Raw genomic sequence first — 19313 nt, forward strand, 5'->3', positions numbered from 1 at the left:
ATATAAGGATTTTAAGGGAAGTTTTTTCAAAATTCTGATAGAGCCAATAGGAAGAGAGTACTTTTTTAATGGAGATTCTCCAAAGTTTCCTCTGTACTGGACGAGAGATCCCGTGAAGTTTAACTCCATATCCTTTCATTCGATGGGTGTGGCCGATCGTCATGTTATCGAAGTTTTTAGTCGCCTCTCGTACCAAATTCCCACTCGCGCCTTGTTACAGTTGTATACTTCATCAAGTCCTCGAGAAGATCTTATTGGTACGTGGTTGTTCTACATATTCTTGCTTTATAGGATGAGTTTTTTTAACTTTGCTAAATTTTTTATTGATTTTCAGCTTTGATGGCAAGCACTAATCCGAAAGCTCGATCTTACTTTTCGAAATTGCTGAACAATGTGGGTGATGTAACTCCCCGTCGTGAGAATGTGGTGAATCCTGTGGTGGAAGAAGTCGTGGAACCTGTTGTGAATGTTGAAGTGGTTGAACCGATAAGTAATGTTGATGCTGCCGGTCCTTCGAAGAAATCGAAAAAACGTGATAGAAGTAGCAAGAGGTCGCATTCGTCTTCTCGGCGCCATCGCCATGGTGAAAATGTTTCTTCCGAACCTCTTTTGGAAACAATATTTAGTGCTACAACTAAATATGCAAAGTTTGTTCAAACGTCTTTTGGTGAATCGTCTTGCAACATGCTGAAGACTATGGATGTTGCTTCATTGGCAGATTCTGTTATTGAATTGTCAAGTAGAAATCTTTTGATTGGAAAGATGATGAAGGAGAAGAATGGAAACTGTGTGGCTTTATCTGAGTTTGACAAATTGAAGAATGATCTTGCTGAGTACAAAGAAAAAATGAGCTCTTTATCTTTGCAGTTAGAAGAGATGAAAAAGCAGAAAAAGGAACAAGAAGTTGAAATGGAAGGTCTTGGAAAGGAAATTTCTGATTTGAAGAATGAGAACTTGAAATCTAGTGAAGAGAATGCTCAACTGTGTAAAGAAAATCAAGTCTTGAACGAAAAGGTATCGGCGTTATCTTCTGCGAATGATTCTGACAAAAACACCATCAAACTTATGGATGAGGAGATAAATCAGCTGAGGACTAATGTTTTTGAAGCCGAAAGCTTTATCTTTGAACAACATAAGCTTGGTTTTGAGAAGGCTCTTCAACAAGCAAAATATTTTTACAAGATTCCTATTGATGAAGGGAATTTTGATGTTAAGAAGGATTTTTATAATGGTGAATTAGTTCCTGCTAATGAGATTCCGGATAATGATGCTGAAGATATCAATATCGAAAGTTAGGGGGATATAGATGTTAATGTTTTGTTTATAGTTTCTCGGTTTACATGACGAGAATGATTTGGTTTTGAAATGTTGATCTTATATATGGAAGTTTGCGTCCTTTTTGTAATCTCCTTTTGGAATCTTATCAGAAATTAAAGATTATTGCTCCCCTTTTTTAGTTTGAGTTATTTTGTTTGTTATTTACTAGATATTACGTTATGGCTCTTACTTTCGGCATTTCACTGAATGTTATCAAAACCTCTCGGTTTTATTCTCTCGGTTGTATAATAAACCTTTCTGTCGTACGCTATTGGGACTGTGCTTTCGGTTATTCTAGTTAAATGCTTTAAATGCTAAATTACAAATGCAATAAGATTATTAGTCGGTTTTTATTACCTTCAAGCAATAAGTCTATCTTTCGGTTTTTATTGCCTTGAAATAATTACTACCTTTCGGTTTGTATCATCTTAAAGTAACAAGACTACCTTTCGGTTTTTATTACTTGAAAACCATAAAACTACTTTTCGGTTTTTATTACGTGAAAACCAAAAAACTACTTTTCGGCTTTTATTTTACGGTGCAAAATGGAGAATTTCCCACTTAGTGCAATTGTTAGGAGATTAACCAAAAATGTGGACATATAATATTAAGTTGTGTATTTTACCCGTAATTTCATTAGTTGATAATTTTAGATGACCAACTATAGTTAACATGTCGAATTTTACCTCTCGGTTTTGGTTTTGGTTCTCGATTAATCAAAATATAATGACTAGCTTGGGGCTTGACTTTTAATTTACTTTGGATAGATCTAACTCTTTCCTTTAGTTGCCGAGGTTTGAATTAGATGCTGTGATCCTATCGGCTTTGTATCCATTGCTTGAAGATGTCTTGTGAGCGAGTTGAGATATTGAGGTAAGAATCGAAAAGAATTATGTAAACAATTTTTTCGGGAGGGATTTCACCTGAAGTGAAAGCATCCAGGACCGAAAAGAATTGTCAATTTTTTCGGGAGGGATTTCACCTGAAGTGAAAACATCCAAGACCGAAAAGAATGATGTAAATTTTTTTGGGAGGGATTTCACCTGAAGTGAAAAGCATCCAAGACCGAAAAGAAGTAAATATTGTTTCGGGTGGGATTTCACCTGTAGTGAAAACATCCAAGGCCGAAAAGGAAAGAATGAAAGTCTAATAAGATGATGTTACTTGATAATTCTTCTTGATTAGATGATAAGTATGCATACAAAAGTTTTTTGCTTACATCTTCTGTCTCAACTAAAATAGAACTTTAAATGACTCGCATTCCATGTATTTGGTATCACTTTTTCTTCTAGAGTTTCTAATCTATAGGCTCCATTGTGTAAGTTTTCCATTATCCTGAATGGTCCTTCCCAATTGGATGCCAACTTTCCATGTCGTGGATCTTTCCGAGCATCAGTGCGCATTCTCCAGACCAAATCCCCTTCCTTAAAATCTCTTAACTTTACTTTTGCATTAAACCTCTTCATTGCTCTTCTTTTTACTGCTGCTTCCTTTATTTTTTCTCGTTCTCTGAGTTCTTCAATAAGATCAAGGTTAGTTCTTAAGCATTCATTGTTGATATTCCAATCTTCCATTTGCCTTCGTAATGTTGGTTCAGTAACTTCTATTGGTAACATTGCTTCTGTTCCATACGTGAGATTGAATGGTGTTTCTCCAGTTGATGTTTGTGGTGTGCACCTGTATGCCCATAATATTTCTGGCAACTTCTCAGCCCATAGACCTTTAACACTTCCTAACCTCTTCTTTAACTGTCCGAGAATAACCTTGTTTGCGGCTTCAGCTTGTCCATTTGTTTGCGGATGTTCAACCGACGTGTTTGTTGACTTGATTCCCAAATCTGCATAAAATTCCATAAGTTTTTTGTCAATGAATTGTCGGCAATTGTCAATTATAATGGTGTGTGGGATTCCGAATCGACATATTATATTTTTCCATACAAACGATTGGACCTGTTGAGCTGTTATCTTAGTTAATGTTTCTGCCTCTATCCACTTTGTAAAGTAGTCGACAGCCACTATCATGAACTTGGTTTGTCCTCGTCCAAGTGGGAATGGTCCAAGTATATCAATTCCCCATTTTGCAAATGGCCAGGGGGAAACAATTTCTTGCAACTCCTGTGCTGGTATATGATTTAAACTTCCAAATTCTTGACATTTTTTGCATGCTTTAACATAAAATTCACAATCTTCTCGGATTGTTGGCCAATAGTAACCAACTCTACAAACCTTTGTTGCCATTGTTCGAGCTCCGCAATGTAGCCCACAAATTCCTTCATGGAGTTCTTTAATTACATATTCGGCTTGTTCGTTTGAAAGACATTTTAACAAAGGCATAGAATACCCCCTTTTGTATAGTTCATCACCAATCAACACAAAACTAACTACTTTCTTTGCCATTTTTGCATCCGGTTCAACTCCTTGTTCTTGGCCCTTTATTACTTCTATGTACGTCTTTATCCATTCATTTTTTGAGGTTGCAATATTGAAGCATTCTTCCAAACTCACTGTTGGCTGACTGAGAGTTTGTTGTATGATGGAATTATGTTGCCCCTGTCGTTGTTGGCTTGCTAACTTGGATAATGAGTCTGCTTTCATGTTTAGTTCTCTTGGAATATATTTCATTTCGGCCTTATTAAAACATTGGATAATATTTAATACTTTATGACAATATTTCATCAATAATGGATCTTTTACCTGATACTGTCCTTGCACCTGTCCCACCGAGAGTTGAGAGTCACTTTTGCAAATGACATTTTCGACTCCCATGTCTATGGCTAATAGTAACCCTGCAACAAGAGCTTCATATTCAGCTTGGTTGTTGGACGTTCTGAACTCAAACCTTAGCGCCATCTCCACCTGGAAGTTTTCTGGTCCTTCAAGTACTATTCCTGCTCCGCTTCCTCTTTTGCTTGATGCACCATCTACATACAATGTCCCTTGCACCTGCTGTGTTGTTGTCGGCATTTGAATAATGAAATCCGCAAGGGATTGGGCTTTGATCGGTCCTCTTGGTTCATACTTGATTCCATATTCTGATAGCTCCATCGACCACGTCACCATTCTACCTGCAAGTTCTGGTTTTCTCAAAATTTTAGATATTGGATAATCTGTTCTCACAATTATCTGATGATTCTGAAAATATGGTCGAAGACGTCTCGCAGCATACACCAGTGTTAAGGCAACTTTTTCAATCTTGGGATATCTGGTTTCGGCATTCTGTAGGGATCTACTCACAAAATATATCGGTTTTTGTTCTGGGGTTTCCTGTATCAAGGCCGCTCCTATGACTTCAGTTGAGGTTTCTAGGTAGACTATAATAGGTTGGGTTAACACTGGTTTAACCAAGATTGGTGGTTCGGCCACTATAGTTTTGATTTGAGAAAAGGCTTGCTCACATCGCTCATTCCACTCAAAGGTTTCGGATTTTTTTAGCAAGTTTACTATTGGTTTGGTTTTTTCGGCCAGAATTGGTAGAAATCTTGATAATGAGTTCAGTTTACCCACTAGTCTTTGTACCTCCTTCAAATCCTTTGGACTTCCCATTTTCATTATTGCTTCACATTTATCAGGATTTGCTTCAATACCTCTGTTTGTCAACATGAAGCCCAAAAATTTTCCACCTCTCACCCCAAAAACGCATTTTTCTGGATTAAGCCGAATTTTGTATTTTCTTATTTGCGCAAACACCTCCTCAAGGTCTTCCAAGTGTTTCTCTATCTCCCCTGATTTCACAACCATATCATCAACATATACTTCCATGTTCTTTCCGATCTGATCTTTGAACACCTTGTCCATCAACCTTTGATATGTTGCTCCAGCATTCTTCAAACTGAAAGGCATGACTTTATAACAATAATTCGCGGTATCTGTGGTGAAAGCTGTTTTTGGAACATCCGGTTCATACATTTGTATTTGATTATACCCCGAATAGGCATCAAGAAAACTCATCATCTCTTGTCCAGACGCCCCATCCACTAATCGGTCTATGTTGGGTAATGGATATGTATCTTTAGGGCAAGCTTTGTTTAATTCTGTATAGTCTGTACACATTCTCCATTTTCCATTCGGTTTTTTGACAAGTACTACATTGGATAACCATGTTGTGTATTGAGCCTCTTTTATGAAACCAGCTTGCATTAACTTCTCAGTTTCTTCAATTGCTGCTTTTCGTCTTTCTTCTCCCAACTTTCTTCTTTTTTGAGATACCGGTCTTGCTTCTCGACATACAGACAATTTATGACAGACTACTTTCAGATCAATCCCAGGTATATCGGATGGTTTCCAAGCAAATAAATCTTTGTTGTTACGTAACACTGTGATTAATTTACTCAACAATTCTTTGGGCAAACTTCCACTTACATAAGTGCATTGCTTCTCGTCTTGACCCAATACCACAGTTGTGGTCTCTTCTTTTGGTTCTATCCTTTCATCATTTATTCTCGGGTCCAAATCGGCCATCGCCACCATTCTTTCAGTATCATGGTTTGTTTTCAAATTCATCTTTAAACCTGCTGCATAGCACTCCCGAGCATCTTTCTGATTGACATAGACCGTTGCTATCTCCCCCTTTTCTGTTGGGAACTTCATAGCCAAATGCGGTGTTGAAACTATTGCCCCCAACTTATTCAAAGAGGATCGTCCTAATAACACATTATATGATGTAGAAGCATCCACCACCAAATATCTGATTTTGATCTTTTTAGTTTTATTACCTCTTCCAAATGTGGTCATCAAATCAATGTACCCCTTAGTACTAACTCTTTCCCCCGAGAAACCAATGATCTGTTCCCGGAAAGGTACAATATCTTCTTCTCTTAGATGCAATCTTTTGAAAGTATCCCAAAATAGAATATCAACTGAACTCCCCTGATCAACTAAGGTTTTCATGACGGCATATTCGGCTATTTCTACCGTTATTACCATAGGGTCGTCGTGATCGGGATCAATCTCTTGAAAATCTTCATCTGTAAAAAGCATTGGTGGCAAGGTTCTTCTTTTGAAAATATGATTAATGGTTCTGATACTTCTCCAATGTTGTTTTCTTGCTGATGAGGATTCCTTTCCTGAAAAACCTCCTGAAATTGTGTTTATAAATCCTCTGACCGGCCTACCCAGACTTCGTTCCCTACTCCGCCTTACTGATTGGGTGTTTTGATAAACCCTATCACTTCTTCTTTCTGGCCTTCCATCTCTTCTATCATCTCTTTTTTCAACTCTCTTTTCATCTCTTCTTTCAAATCTTTCCACTCTTCTCTGTCCCATCTCTTCCCCTCTCGATCCTCTCTCAGGACTTAACCTTATTCTTGCATTTCCTCCTCGGACGAAGCGTTTCAACTGTCCTGCTTAAATCAATTATTCTATTCTATCTTTCAACCCAATGCATTCTTTTGTATGATGACCATGATTTTTATGATACTCGCAATGTTTGGTATGATCCGCTCTTTCTGGTGTTCTAGCTTTTCTTGGTGGTGGTATTATTTCTGCTGCCATAGCTTCTTGTAAAACTCTTGCTCTGTTTGCATTCAAAGGTGTGTATTGTTGGAATTTTTGACTTCTGAATTCTTCTCGGGCTCTTCTGACCATAGGTCCGCTTTCTCTTTCTATCACCTTCTTCTCACTTCCATCAATCCTTACCTGGTTTCGGAACTCTCTAAGTTCTTCCATTTGCATAAATTTTGACGCTCGCTGCCTTAATTCATCAAGATTAGTTGCAGTTTTTTGCAAAGGCTGTCGGAAAATGGTCCCGGCTTTAAGGCTGTTATCATATGATGCATGGTAACCTCTGGGCTGAGATTTCGAATACCCAAGGCGACCTTTCCAAAGCGTTCCATGAACATTCTTAATGATTCCCCCTTCTCCTGTCTTATGTTCACTAAAGCAATTGATGTTAAATGATGAGGTCGACTAGTCGCAAATTGAGCACCGAACTTTTCCACCAATGTATCGAAACAATCAACACTCAAAGGTGGTAGGCGCGTGAACCAACTTAATGTTGCACCTTTCAGCGTCGTAGGGAACACCCTGCACATAACAGCATCATTCCATGTATACAAGCTGATCTGAGTGGTATATATTGCAATGTGTTCATCAGGGTCTGTACTTCCATCGTATTTGTCAATCGTCAAATTCTTCCAATTGTCGGGTAATGGGGTGTCAACTATAACATCATAAAACAGATGCTTTCTAGAGGATGCTCCTGTAAAAACCCCAGAGTTTTCAAGCAATCTCCTCTTGGTTTGGGAACTTTCGTTATGATGAAGTCTTTCATTCATTTGTGCTCTAGGTTGAACGGTTTCAAAAGATGAGTTCAAAATTGTTTCCTCTTGTAACTTTCTTCTCATATGTGCATTTTCGGCTTTCAACATACTTATTTCTTCTTCATTATTCTTTTTTAACATCTCGAATTCTTTTTGTAGTTGGACCAACATTGCCATTGGCATGTTAACATTGTCTTCCCGATCTCCACCTTGCTCTCCTCCTTGACTCATCTTGTCTTTAACCCTTTTCAACTAACCCTTGGCCCCGCGGTGGGCGCCAAAATGTTCTTACAACAGGGACCGAGAACACTCGAAGCAGGTTGACAAGATTAATTGCAAGTCTTTTAATCTTGGGCTGGACTTTGTTTCTTCGTGGGCCGGATACTCTGGACCTCTCCTCACGTTAGGTTCTCTAGGCTTCTCTTTCGACTAAGTGCTTCTCGGCTTCTCACTCGGTTGGATGCTTCTCGGCTTCTCACTTGGCTAGGTGCTTCTCGGCTTCTCACTCTGCTAGGTTCTTCTGGGCTTCTCACTCTGCTAGGTTCTTCTCGGCTTCTCCTTTCCATAGGTGGGGGGGTGTACCTGCAAGTCGCTCCGATGCCAAAGTCAGAAACGATATAATGTTTATCAGATAAAATTCACTCTTACCTTTTTCTTTACTCTGAACTCCTATTTATAGGGTTTCTCTAATGGGCTTTCTTCTTTACCTTTGGACTTTCTTTCTACACCTTTTTATTATTTACACACCCCTCATGCAGGTTTGTATCTTATTTGGGTTTCATTTTTATAATAATATTTATATTTTGTTTTATTCTTTTATGTATATCTTTTATGCTCTCGGCCTAAACCTCTCGGTTTTAGTCTTATCACCTCTTGGTTATTTAGCATGTTATTCTCGGCCTAAACCTCTCGGTTTTAGCCTACCAGTACAATAATAATAATAATAATAATAATAATAATAATAATAATAATTACACTCTTACATTATAGTTTACTCCATATTATAATAATAACAACAAAAAGGGCATGAACTGCCTTAATGGAGAAGTAAGTACTGAGAGGAATGGAGGTGAGGTATATGGATGTGAGGTGGGTCTGGTTGTAGGTGATGCTGGTGAAGGAATAAGGGTTTTGGTTGGGAGCCAATTGGGGAGCAGAGATGGGTTGGGGAGAGAGGCTTTGAGGCTAAGTAGTTGTTGAGAAGGGTCTCAGGTGGGAAATAGAGAAGAAGAACCTCTCCTAATAAAGAGTAAGGTGATGAAGAATATAAGAAAGAGAGCCCTCTATACAGGGCATTCATTATGTGAAATGATAAATAGTATAGAATGAGAGTGAGTCAAAATTCATAATAAAGAAGGTGAGAAGGGTATTTATCAAGTGGAAGAGTGGATGCAATTGTTGTGTTGGAAGAGTGGAAGAGTGTAAGACCACTGTTCTAGAATATGGTAAGGGTTGGACTAAGGGCAAGGGGCAGAAAAGTTAAGAGACAAAAAATTGGTAGACGAAAATTTGAATGAAAGTATCACTTAAGAGACTAAATTAATACAACTAAAAAATCAAAATCTGAATCCTGATACAAGAAATATAATTGTCTCACTAAATTTTGAAAGCTTTTATCATTTGTAATTTATATATTGTTATTTATTATGGTTGTATCTTTGCATCTCAGTGGTGTTACCATAACGATAATTCTTAGGTAGATAGAATGTATTGTGACTGTTAAATAAAAAGAACAGAGAAAGAGACATTGTTACCAACTAGAAGTTTATAATTGTAGATAAACTTATTCTAACTGATGGACACCTCTCTAAACAATATCCAGTAAACCAAAGGGATAGAAGAAAAAAAAAGCAATTATATGTAATAAAAATGTTTAGAATGAAAGAAAGTGTCCACCATTTTACAGATAACCTTTATGGGAATTAGAGTAGTCTAGAAAAACACATCACTAGATGGAGAACCCCAAAGATCACTAAAACCCAATTCAAAAAGAGAACCATAGACAGTTTCAGATAAAGAAAAGGGTAATCTATGAGATTTTCCAGCACAACAAGATGAAAAAAAATCAACAATTTTATTAGAAGAATGTATGTTACACTGAGTCAAGACAAGTCTCAACACATAACATTTGGGTGGCCTAATCTAGCATGCCACAGATTACTAGATTCAGAGGAATCAACAACAGAGACTTTGAATTGTAAGCTGAACCAGTTGCAATGTAAAGCTGACCTTGAATCTTGAGGTTAAGGAATGAATATAAACCACCAGCTCTAACCATGCTTGAAGAAGGATTTCATTGGTGGCCTGAGATTTAACCGTACAAGAAGGAGGACAAAACTAAAAATAAACATTATTATCTAAAACAAATTTAATGACACTAGAAGATAAACATTATTATCTAAAACAAATTTAATGACACTAGAAGGTTTTTAGCAGTTGAAGGAACATGCAATAAATTGTGTTAAGTAAAGAGAGATTAGGATTAATAGACTTCTCGAGACAAAAAGAACTAGAACCAAGAACTTTCAAACCTTCAACATCACCAATATAAATCTGATTTGGGCCTTCAAAATAATTAAATTGTTGAATGTTTTGATAATCTCCAATTACTTGAAAAGACATCTCAGAATCAGGTATCCAACTAGAGTTGCCAGGTTCTTGGGCAGAAGAATTTGCTATCATGGTAAGTGCTATGTTTTTGTATGTCACTGATACCTTCTCAATATAAGGCAACTATAGATTATGACATACTGAGGTAATAAATGAATCTTATTTGAAAAAATCTGGTACTTCTAGTCTATTGTAAAGGTTTTTATTGAGGTAATAATTGAATTTGCATCATGTTTTTGGGCAGGTTTGTTGTGGATAGAGTTTCTGTGAGGGTGTTCAAGAACAATGCAGAAGAAAAAAAAAATTGAGTTTTCTTTTCTGTCTCATAATTTTTAGTTACAACTAAAATAATCTGCAAGCTTTTAAAGTTTGACAATTTTATATTCAAATATTTATTCATGCTTTGAGTAGAAGAAAATACAAGAATGATAGTTATGACTTTTGGTATTATTAAATTGTAATTTTATTATATTATTTTAATATTTATATAATATTAAATTTTTTGTTACATATTTTTATATTAATATTATGTTAGTTTTTTTTAAAAATATAAATTTAGATTTAAAATTCAAATTTAGATTTATATATTAGATTTATTTAGAAAGGTTGGCATAATAAGCATGATTTCTAAGCCAGCTTGGTGCCAAGGAATTAGTATTTAACAATGACAGAAAGTGATAATAAACAGGATCTAACAGCTATGCACTAGCCCTTCCGTAGGAGTTAGTCTTGTGTTTTCTTTCTGACGTACCCTAAAGAATGTACTGACATAGTTAGTCTTGTATTGACCATATAATGGTTAATTGTGTGACAAAATTATTGCAGGAGGCCATTAATGTGGCTGCAAAAAGTTGGGGTCTGGAGTGCCTTCGATATGAAATAAGTTTGTTTTGGCAGTGTATAAATAATTTTACTGTATTTTTTACTTTATAGTTTCTGTGTAATTGTTTTTGTGGTTGTCCTTCTGTAGGGGATATCTCTCCTCCACGTGGAGTGAGAGCAGCTATGGAGATGCAAGCAGAAGCAGAAAGAAAAAAGAGAGCTCAAATTCTTGAGTCGGAACTGAAGGTAATCAATTTGATATTCAAACCTTCGTATGCTCAGTTTATCCTTTTTTGCATTATTTTTCATCATGAAATTAGATTTAGTATCCATATCATTCAACTGAAAAGGGATCCTGTTCCTGAGCCAACTACTTCCTGTAGCTTCTAAGTTTACTGGTATTGATATCCTGTAATTGTTAAACAGGAGAAAGACAGGCACACATAAACATTGCTGATGGTAAGAAGAGTTCAGTGATCTTAGCATCAGAAGCTGCGAGGATGGATCAAGTTAACAGAGCTCAAGGTTATTTACATCTTGATAAATTAGTTCCAACTTCCTTTTATGTTTCAATATTAATTCTTTAAGATAAGCTTTGATGCCTGGTGAACATGATGTGATATGACATCCCTTCATATTAATTAAACTGGTCGTTTATATTAAGGTTATTTCCTAGGTACATTCTCTTGTTGAGAGGAATGATCTTATGCACGTCAAGATGATAATAAATTGTGGATTTGACCATAGTCTAATGAGTAGCTGATTTGTGTTTTTTTAATAATATATCATGATTAATGTGCTGATCTATTTGATATGATATCTTCTGTTTCCTTCATTTATCAATTTCAGTTGGTTGATTTGATATCTTCAAAACCTAATGATTAACATTATTCTTGTTCAGGTGAGGCTGAAGCTATCCTAGCTAAAGCAAAAGCAACAGCTGAGGACCTGAGGTGAGGATCTTCACGTTCATATTTTTGTCTATCACGTCTAGTACTAGCTTTTTATATTGATTAGTTTAACTCATTTTTTGTTGTTATAAGTTGCATATATAAAGTTCTTTTATTCATATCGCTTTTGTAATTTTCTGGCTCTTAGTTTAGGTTGTTGGTCGAAAAAGTGTATTATGAAAACTCCTTAGATTAATTTATTTCTGTTGTTGGTATCTCTTTGATGCTATACATTTTTTATTTTTGGATTGCCATTCCAGCCATATTGACATGATGTGTCAGTAACCAGGAGACTTTTTTTTGGTTACGAAAACCATGTTAATGATTTTCCTTTCCTAGTCATAGTTTTCAATACAGGATCTGGTTGACTTTTTATAATGTTTGATTTCTTGAACACAATCAAGTATGTGACTGTCCATATAAATAGGGTAGAAGGGTTTATTATGTTGATGTTGGTGTGATCACTGAAGATGAGGAACATATCAACTGATGAATCTGGTGGATAACATTTGTTTGAACCTTATTGAGTCCCATGGACTGACAGGAAAGGGAATAATACTGTCATTTGGTTTTGCAGGCAGCAAGTTTAAGGATAGCAGAGCAATATATTCAAGCTTTCAGTAACATAGCCAAGGAGGTAAACTCATTGATATTCAATTTCTTGCAGAGCATAATTTGTTTAGTTCGAAAATTGTTTTTCATTTCATCTTTACTTTTTCATCAGGGCACAACAATGTTGCTTCCTAGCTCCGCATCCAATCCTGCTAACAATTTTGCTATAACTTGGTCATTAGATTAAAAAGTCACGGTATCATCTAGAACGTGGTCTTTGTCAATTTTCATTCTAAGTGTATCTTCAGTTTGTGAATGGTCCTACAAAATAGTACTTCAATCATTTAATAGCAATTCATCACCTGCTGTATATTTCGATATCACTGAATACCCAATTATTCAAGCTAGAAGATTTTGGTGAAGTTCCAAGTTCTTTCTACGATTCCGGTAACTGTTTGTAGTTTATTTCTAGAAAGGATAATTAATGATCACATTATAAGACTTTCAAACATAAATAAGCTTTAGTTTCTAAAAATATCACTTCTTAGTTTAGTTTTAAAAAACTTTTTCTATTGCATAAGAATGGTTGTGTCAAAAAACTTATAAACAGTTCTCATTAGCTCTTCGTAAGGATATTGAACATTACTTTATTAAAAATTAACAAAAATTATTTTATAAAAACTAAACGGGTACAGCACGGCTCAAAAAAACAAGTTGAATATTGTGAATATAGAGAAATAAACATCAAATGAGGACTACTTGATTATGTTCAGATAAATCTAAAATTATTACAACCTCCAGCAATTGGAAGTCTACACAACAAAAACAAGTGCCTTTAATTGTTTGCCTTTGGCTCTCTCTCTCGACATCTACTCCTTCAGGAATGAACCTGCTTCTCTTACATGAATCTACTCAACCATATTCATGCTTGTTTTAGCTGAATTGAGTGAATAAATCGTAGAGACCAGAGAGAGTAAAACTAAAACACCAGGGACAACGCACATAAGAAACAAATGAGATTTCTGTCGGCGATTCAACCACCAGTTCAAATCATCAACCGAGGAAAAAAAGGAAAATGAAAGATTCAGTTTATCTCATATATCATGGTTGTACTACGCAATACTTGAATATTAAATTGTGATTGCATATTAACCACATTGAAATGCAGAATTGTGAATTCAGTCAATCACCAGCTTAAATAAGCATTCATCACAATACACATCAACAAAAGCAAAATATCTATGGACTGAGAAACTGAGAAGTAGATTGGGGTAAATATTCCATAGCGTAAATTTCGATTAAGATATTTCCGCAAAAATAAGTTTGACAACACAAAATTGTAAAATTCAAACTCAAAGATAACAAAAGATTTCCAAACTAAATAGCAGCATGTCTGTTTTCATGGTCTACTCTTCTACTATGGCTCCCTTCTCGCTTACGTAGATACCATCAAGGAACTTCCGAATATCCTTGTTCTTAACATGGCATTTCTGTAGCAAAAGAACAGAAAACAATTAAAGTCTAGAAAAGATTAAAACATAGAAGGGTTTGGGCAGGGCATGTTAATAGAGAAAGAAAATACCTGGTTAATCAGAGCACAAGACCTGGAAACAAGCTCAATATCGTTTCCATCCAAAACCAACTCATCCTTCACCTTCTCAGATCGAACAACAGACACACCCTCGAGCATGTCAACTTTTCTCACCTAATCATGCACACATAACCAGATAAATCACTAAGACATTTTTCCTGGTGACAAATAAAAGAGAGAAATAATTAATTAAAAACAGACATGAAGAGTGTTTGAGTACCTTCTTCTCGCCGAGGAAATTTCGGATTTCGATTGATTTATTGTTGTTGGCAATGCTGGCGTTGATGGGGAAGTGAGCATACACGAACCTCATCTTGTAGCGGTAGCCCTTGGTGACGCCGGTGATGAGATTGTCGACGTGGCTGAGGGCGGTGCGAATGGCAGCGGAAGTTTTCCGAGAGCCAAACCAGGCGTCGATCTTGAGCTTCTTCTGGCCGTTCTCGTCGGTGATGAGCTGAAAATCAAGGTTGAGATGTTTGAAGTCTCGCACTAGTTTTCCACGAGGGCCTTCAACCTCGATCACCTTGGCGTGAACCTTGATGCTCACGCCATCGGGAATGTTCATCGTCTCTGATGAGAGAATCGTCTTCATTGTTGCCGCTTACGCCTCTGTTACGGTTTTGCCTTCTCCTACCTGCCACTAACGCAAAACCCTAGTTATTTCTTCACTGGCTCATTTCTTATTTTGATATTATAACTTCCTACACAACAAAAAACAATAATTGGGCTAGGCCCAAAACTAACAACTTACAAGAGGCTATTTCTCCCTGCACCAGACCATTTTTGTTATGCACTCAACAGCACTAATGTAAAAAGTCTTTTGTACCCTTAATAAAGAACGTTTGTCTTCCAGATATTAATATCCATAAGTTTAATCAAATCAGAAAAATATCCATAAGTTTAATCAAATCATTTCAGATATGAAAATATGAAACTCATTTCAAATATAAAATTTCATAACTCAAAAAACACTTCTGAATATGGATATCCAAAACTCATAGTTCACTTGCACTTCTAGATATATAAATCCAGAATCCATAACTCACTTTTAGATGTCGATTAAGAGCTTAAAGAGAAATAAAAATCACTTTCTAAATTTCTACATATGGAAGACATGATAATGACTTTCAGATTCCTGCATCCATAACCATACATGCAGGCTTCCGGATATCAGAATCCGGTGAGATCTCAGCTAAAAAAAATGAAGAAAGAATATGTTTCTTACCTCAGAACAATATGCACCACAATTAAGAGTGAAACCACCACCACACTAAACCACCACGAGCTCCATTCAAACATACACCAAGCACTCTCTCTGTAACTTTTTTCAAAACAAAGAAGACAAGAGCAACGTTAAGTTTAAAAAATTATGTTGGGTGCATATCAAAAATGATATGGTGCAGGGAGAAACTGCCCTTACAAAAACATATATGATTAGCCTAGTTTTTTGAGTTAATTTTTGCACCTACCTTTTTTTATTAATATTCTTTATAATCATTTTATTCCCACAAATACCCCTTTCGCAAAAAAATACCATCATGAAAAACTAGATAATGTGCATGGAAGTCAAGATCATGAACTCCGTGAGTTTAAATATAGATTTTTTAAGAAATAATACATTTCCTTTTAGATAATTAAATTATTTTATAATAAAATATGTTATTTGATTGGAGAATTTAAAAAGAAATTAAAATTTTATAAATTTACTAGAGTAATTCTATAACTTAAAATAATAGAATTTGAAATTCATCTGAAACAATAGATTTAAAAAATTTATACTCTTTTATTTTTCACATTTATAATCCTAGTTATATTTTTCTTAAATGGTTTTAATGAATAAATTAAAAAATATTTTACAAATATAAATTATAATGTATATAATTAATTATTAATTCTGTAAAATATTACGAATTATCTTAAATTTAATTACATGTTTAAAATTATAAATTTAATTGTTTTCCTTTTTTAATTCAGGTTTTGGTGTATTGTAAATGATTGGTATTGATTGAAATGTCTTGGGACTTCTTTTTATAATGATGTTTAAAAGCAAAACTAGTTTATAAAAAAAAAGAATAGCAGAAGCTTCTAATATTTTAATTTACAATTTTCTTAGATAGTACTTATGGTAGTCAAGAAAAAGTTTTATTTGTCCTATAAAATGAAGTTAAAAATATATAACTTTTAAAATTGAAAAAGTATTATCTTAAGAAGTTATGTGAATTAACAATTAAAATGGTTTAATATATAAAAACTTTAATTTTTTAACTAAAATTTTCTATGAAAAAAAGACATCCAAATCCATAAATTTCAAACACTTTCTACCCTAGGTGAATTTTGAATGGTGAAAAAAATGTAATTGCTGAAAATCATTAATTAAAACCTTCCATTGTTGAATGAAAAATATTGAACAGCAATAAAAAAATCATGCAAGTGGACGTCAACGTATACATGACCCCAAAGACAAGTAGTAATTTTAAGACATTTCACTACTATTTAACTTCAACTTTATAACCTTATTTAAACTTATTAATTGACGTGATAGAAATTTATATGATGTGAATATACTTTTAGATTTTTTTGTTTGTAATTTTTATTCTTCTTCTTTTAATTAAGTAAACTAAGATATCAGAATAATTAAAGATGTGATAATAATATGATTGAAAATCATAAAATAATATAGCTTATTTATGTTATTAAGATTAATTAAGAATGTAATGGGTCTTTGTTATGTTATGGTCGTCTAAACTAACACATAAATTTATTTGTAAAAATATGTACTTATGAGAGCTTTTTATAGATATTTAAATTATAAAAATTCAAATTACAACTTTATTAAATTAATTTGTAATGAATTTCATAATTTATTACTTATTTGTTAGTGTGATATCAATATTTTTATCTAAACTAAATATTAGTTGTTTCTAAATTATTGGATAGGAGGCTTATACCAAGAACATAGAGTATGACTAATCTACGTTTTTTATTACAGTTAATTAAATATTTGTAAAAATTTTGTTGATTTGTCTAATTTGTATTTGGTACAATTTGATTTATTTGAAATTTATGTTGATTGAAAATAATATTGTTTATTCAATATTCTACATGGTATACAAGTTTGCAATTTGTAGGGGAGCGACTTTGGTCTATTTCATTTGAAGAAAAAATCAGGGTAGGATGTTCACCCACCATGATGCCGAGCGGAGTCTCGGTCCACAAAACCATGGACTGGTGTTCACCCTCCATGGTGTCAAGCAGAAAGCTCAGTTGAATAACAAAACCATGGTAGGGTGTTCACCCACCATGGTGCCGAGCAAAAAGTTCAGTTCAATACCAACCGAAAAAACCAAGGAAGGGTCCTAACCCCAAACCACAAAAGAAAGGTACGACAGTTCATAATTATATGTTTCTAACAAAGTAGGATAGATTTATCATAGGATATGAATAAGTTCGTTGACAAAAGAATATGATGCTTTTATGAAAAAAAAACCATCCAAGGGTCTTAATCCTCATGGAGTTGAACACGACTTTGGTTTACAAATAAAGGTACAAATATTTCGTAGTCATTTCAAAATTTTGTAGAAATTTATATGTATGTTCAAAGGGCGAAAGTCCCTTAAAGGCAATATTTTCATCATAAGTATTAGTGATGTATATATTCAAAATATGAGCAGTATAAAAATAGTTTTTAGCCTCATTGGTATACGCCTGAGGCTGGGGGGCATGTATGGTCATGGGCTTGACCCGATAAAATATAACAAATGGCTCATCTTTCGACCTTCAAACTTAACATAGCCTCATTGGCCTAGCCTAAGGCTGGGGGGACATGTTAGGTCATGGGCCTAGTCCGATGGTTGGTCATTTATGGGTCGTTTCCCGACCTATGTATCTAATGTTATGGGAGAGCACAAGAAAAGGGATCTTAATCAGTTAGCCTTAATCACTCAATTAAGACATAATCATGACTAAAGGAGGATGGGCCTGGACCCGACCATGTAGACTTTGACCCGATTTAATGGATGGTTGATCATTACCCGAACTTTGACTGGACATGATGATGGCAGCCTTAGTAGCCTAGGCTAGAGGCTGGGGGGCATGTAGAGTGATGGGCCTGGACCCGACGTATGGTATATGAATTGTGATATGATTTTTAATGGCAGAGGACGTCACACATTAAGTATCCTGTGTTAATTAGACTTAATCATCCTTAATGGCTCAATAAAGGCATAATTGGACTACCTTACGTAGGATATGACCAATATATATATATCAGAGGAAACATCAACAAGGAGACCCACCTTTTACACACTGTTATAGGATACATTTATCCTAGATCACTTGGAGAGGTTCTAGGACTAAGTTACAACTCGGTCTACACAAAGGATAATCTAATACATAACACGGGGAGTACTCTCAACTCATATTTGATCTTATATACATTATATTTTATGTTTTTACTGACTTGAACGTCAGAATATCTTTTGCAGATAAAATCCCTCATAACTTAACCGATATCAACTACACATTCTGGTGGAGAGACATCTCTCTTGACCATAACAGTTCTCCAAATATTTGTGTAGAGGATATGGAAAATTTATGTAACTTGTGTAATTTGAGATTTTTATTACTGATTTGATTAAAAAAATTATTACGTATATCTACTTTAAGATCGGACGATTTTAATTAATTGAAAAAGGAATAGTTAGAAATTAACGCGATTTTAGTATTAATTTGAAAGTTGTGATAAATTTTCACGACTTTATTTAGTTATTAAAAATTAAATTTTAAAGTTAATTGAAGTTGTTTCATTTTCAATGATTTCAACTCAAGAGTTGTGCATAACCTAGATGACTTTTTGAAAAATTACAAATAATTTATAAACCGCAAAACAACTTTGACTTTAAATAATTTGAAAGAAAGTCATGCAATATCCTATTCGTAAACGACTTATGTTCTTAATGGTTGATCTCATTTTTCGTATTATATTATCTGAAATATTGATGACAGATATTGTTCATGTTTAAATGTTTGTTTAATAAAATAAACATATTTTTTTTTTTTTTATAATATAATTATTTTAAATATTAATAGTATTTAAAAAAAATATTAATTTCTAAATAATTAATCATTCTAAAACTACTTATTTTAAAACTTATATAACATTTTACTTTTTGACTTTTAGTCTATCACTCAATGGCCATGGTAGTAGAATTGGATT

At 34.5% G+C, this 19313-nt stretch overlaps 1 protein-coding gene and 1 long non-coding RNA gene across 2 annotated transcripts; one reads left to right on the top strand and one right to left on the bottom strand.

The window, feature by feature from the left end:
- Positions 1-10870: 10870 nt before the first annotated feature.
- Positions 10871-12929, top strand: LOC137828267 (uncharacterized). The gene is made up of 6 exons (XR_011083846.1): positions 10871-11066; positions 11154-11251; positions 11432-11530; positions 11907-11958; positions 12533-12592; positions 12680-12929. It is a non-coding gene; the product is annotated as an uncharacterized lncRNA (long non-coding RNA).
- An 844-nt stretch (positions 12930-13773) lies between these two features.
- On the bottom strand, positions 13774-14849 carry LOC137827715 (large ribosomal subunit protein uL6-like). Its single transcript, XM_068633993.1, has 3 exons — positions 14319-14849; positions 14090-14212; positions 13774-13997 (listed from the first exon to the last, which is right to left on the bottom strand). Exons 1-3 carry the CDS (start codon positions 14688-14690, stop codon positions 13914-13916), a joined length of 579 nt encoding a protein of 192 aa, XP_068490094.1. The 5' UTR covers positions 14691-14849; the 3' UTR covers positions 13774-13913.
- Positions 14850-19313: the final 4464 nt, after the last annotated feature.

This window comes from Phaseolus vulgaris, chromosome 7, assembly GCF_000499845.2.
Source record: "Phaseolus vulgaris cultivar G19833 chromosome 7, P. vulgaris v2.0, whole genome shotgun sequence".
Taxonomy (NCBI): Eukaryota; Viridiplantae; Streptophyta; class Magnoliopsida; order Fabales; family Fabaceae; genus Phaseolus; species Phaseolus vulgaris.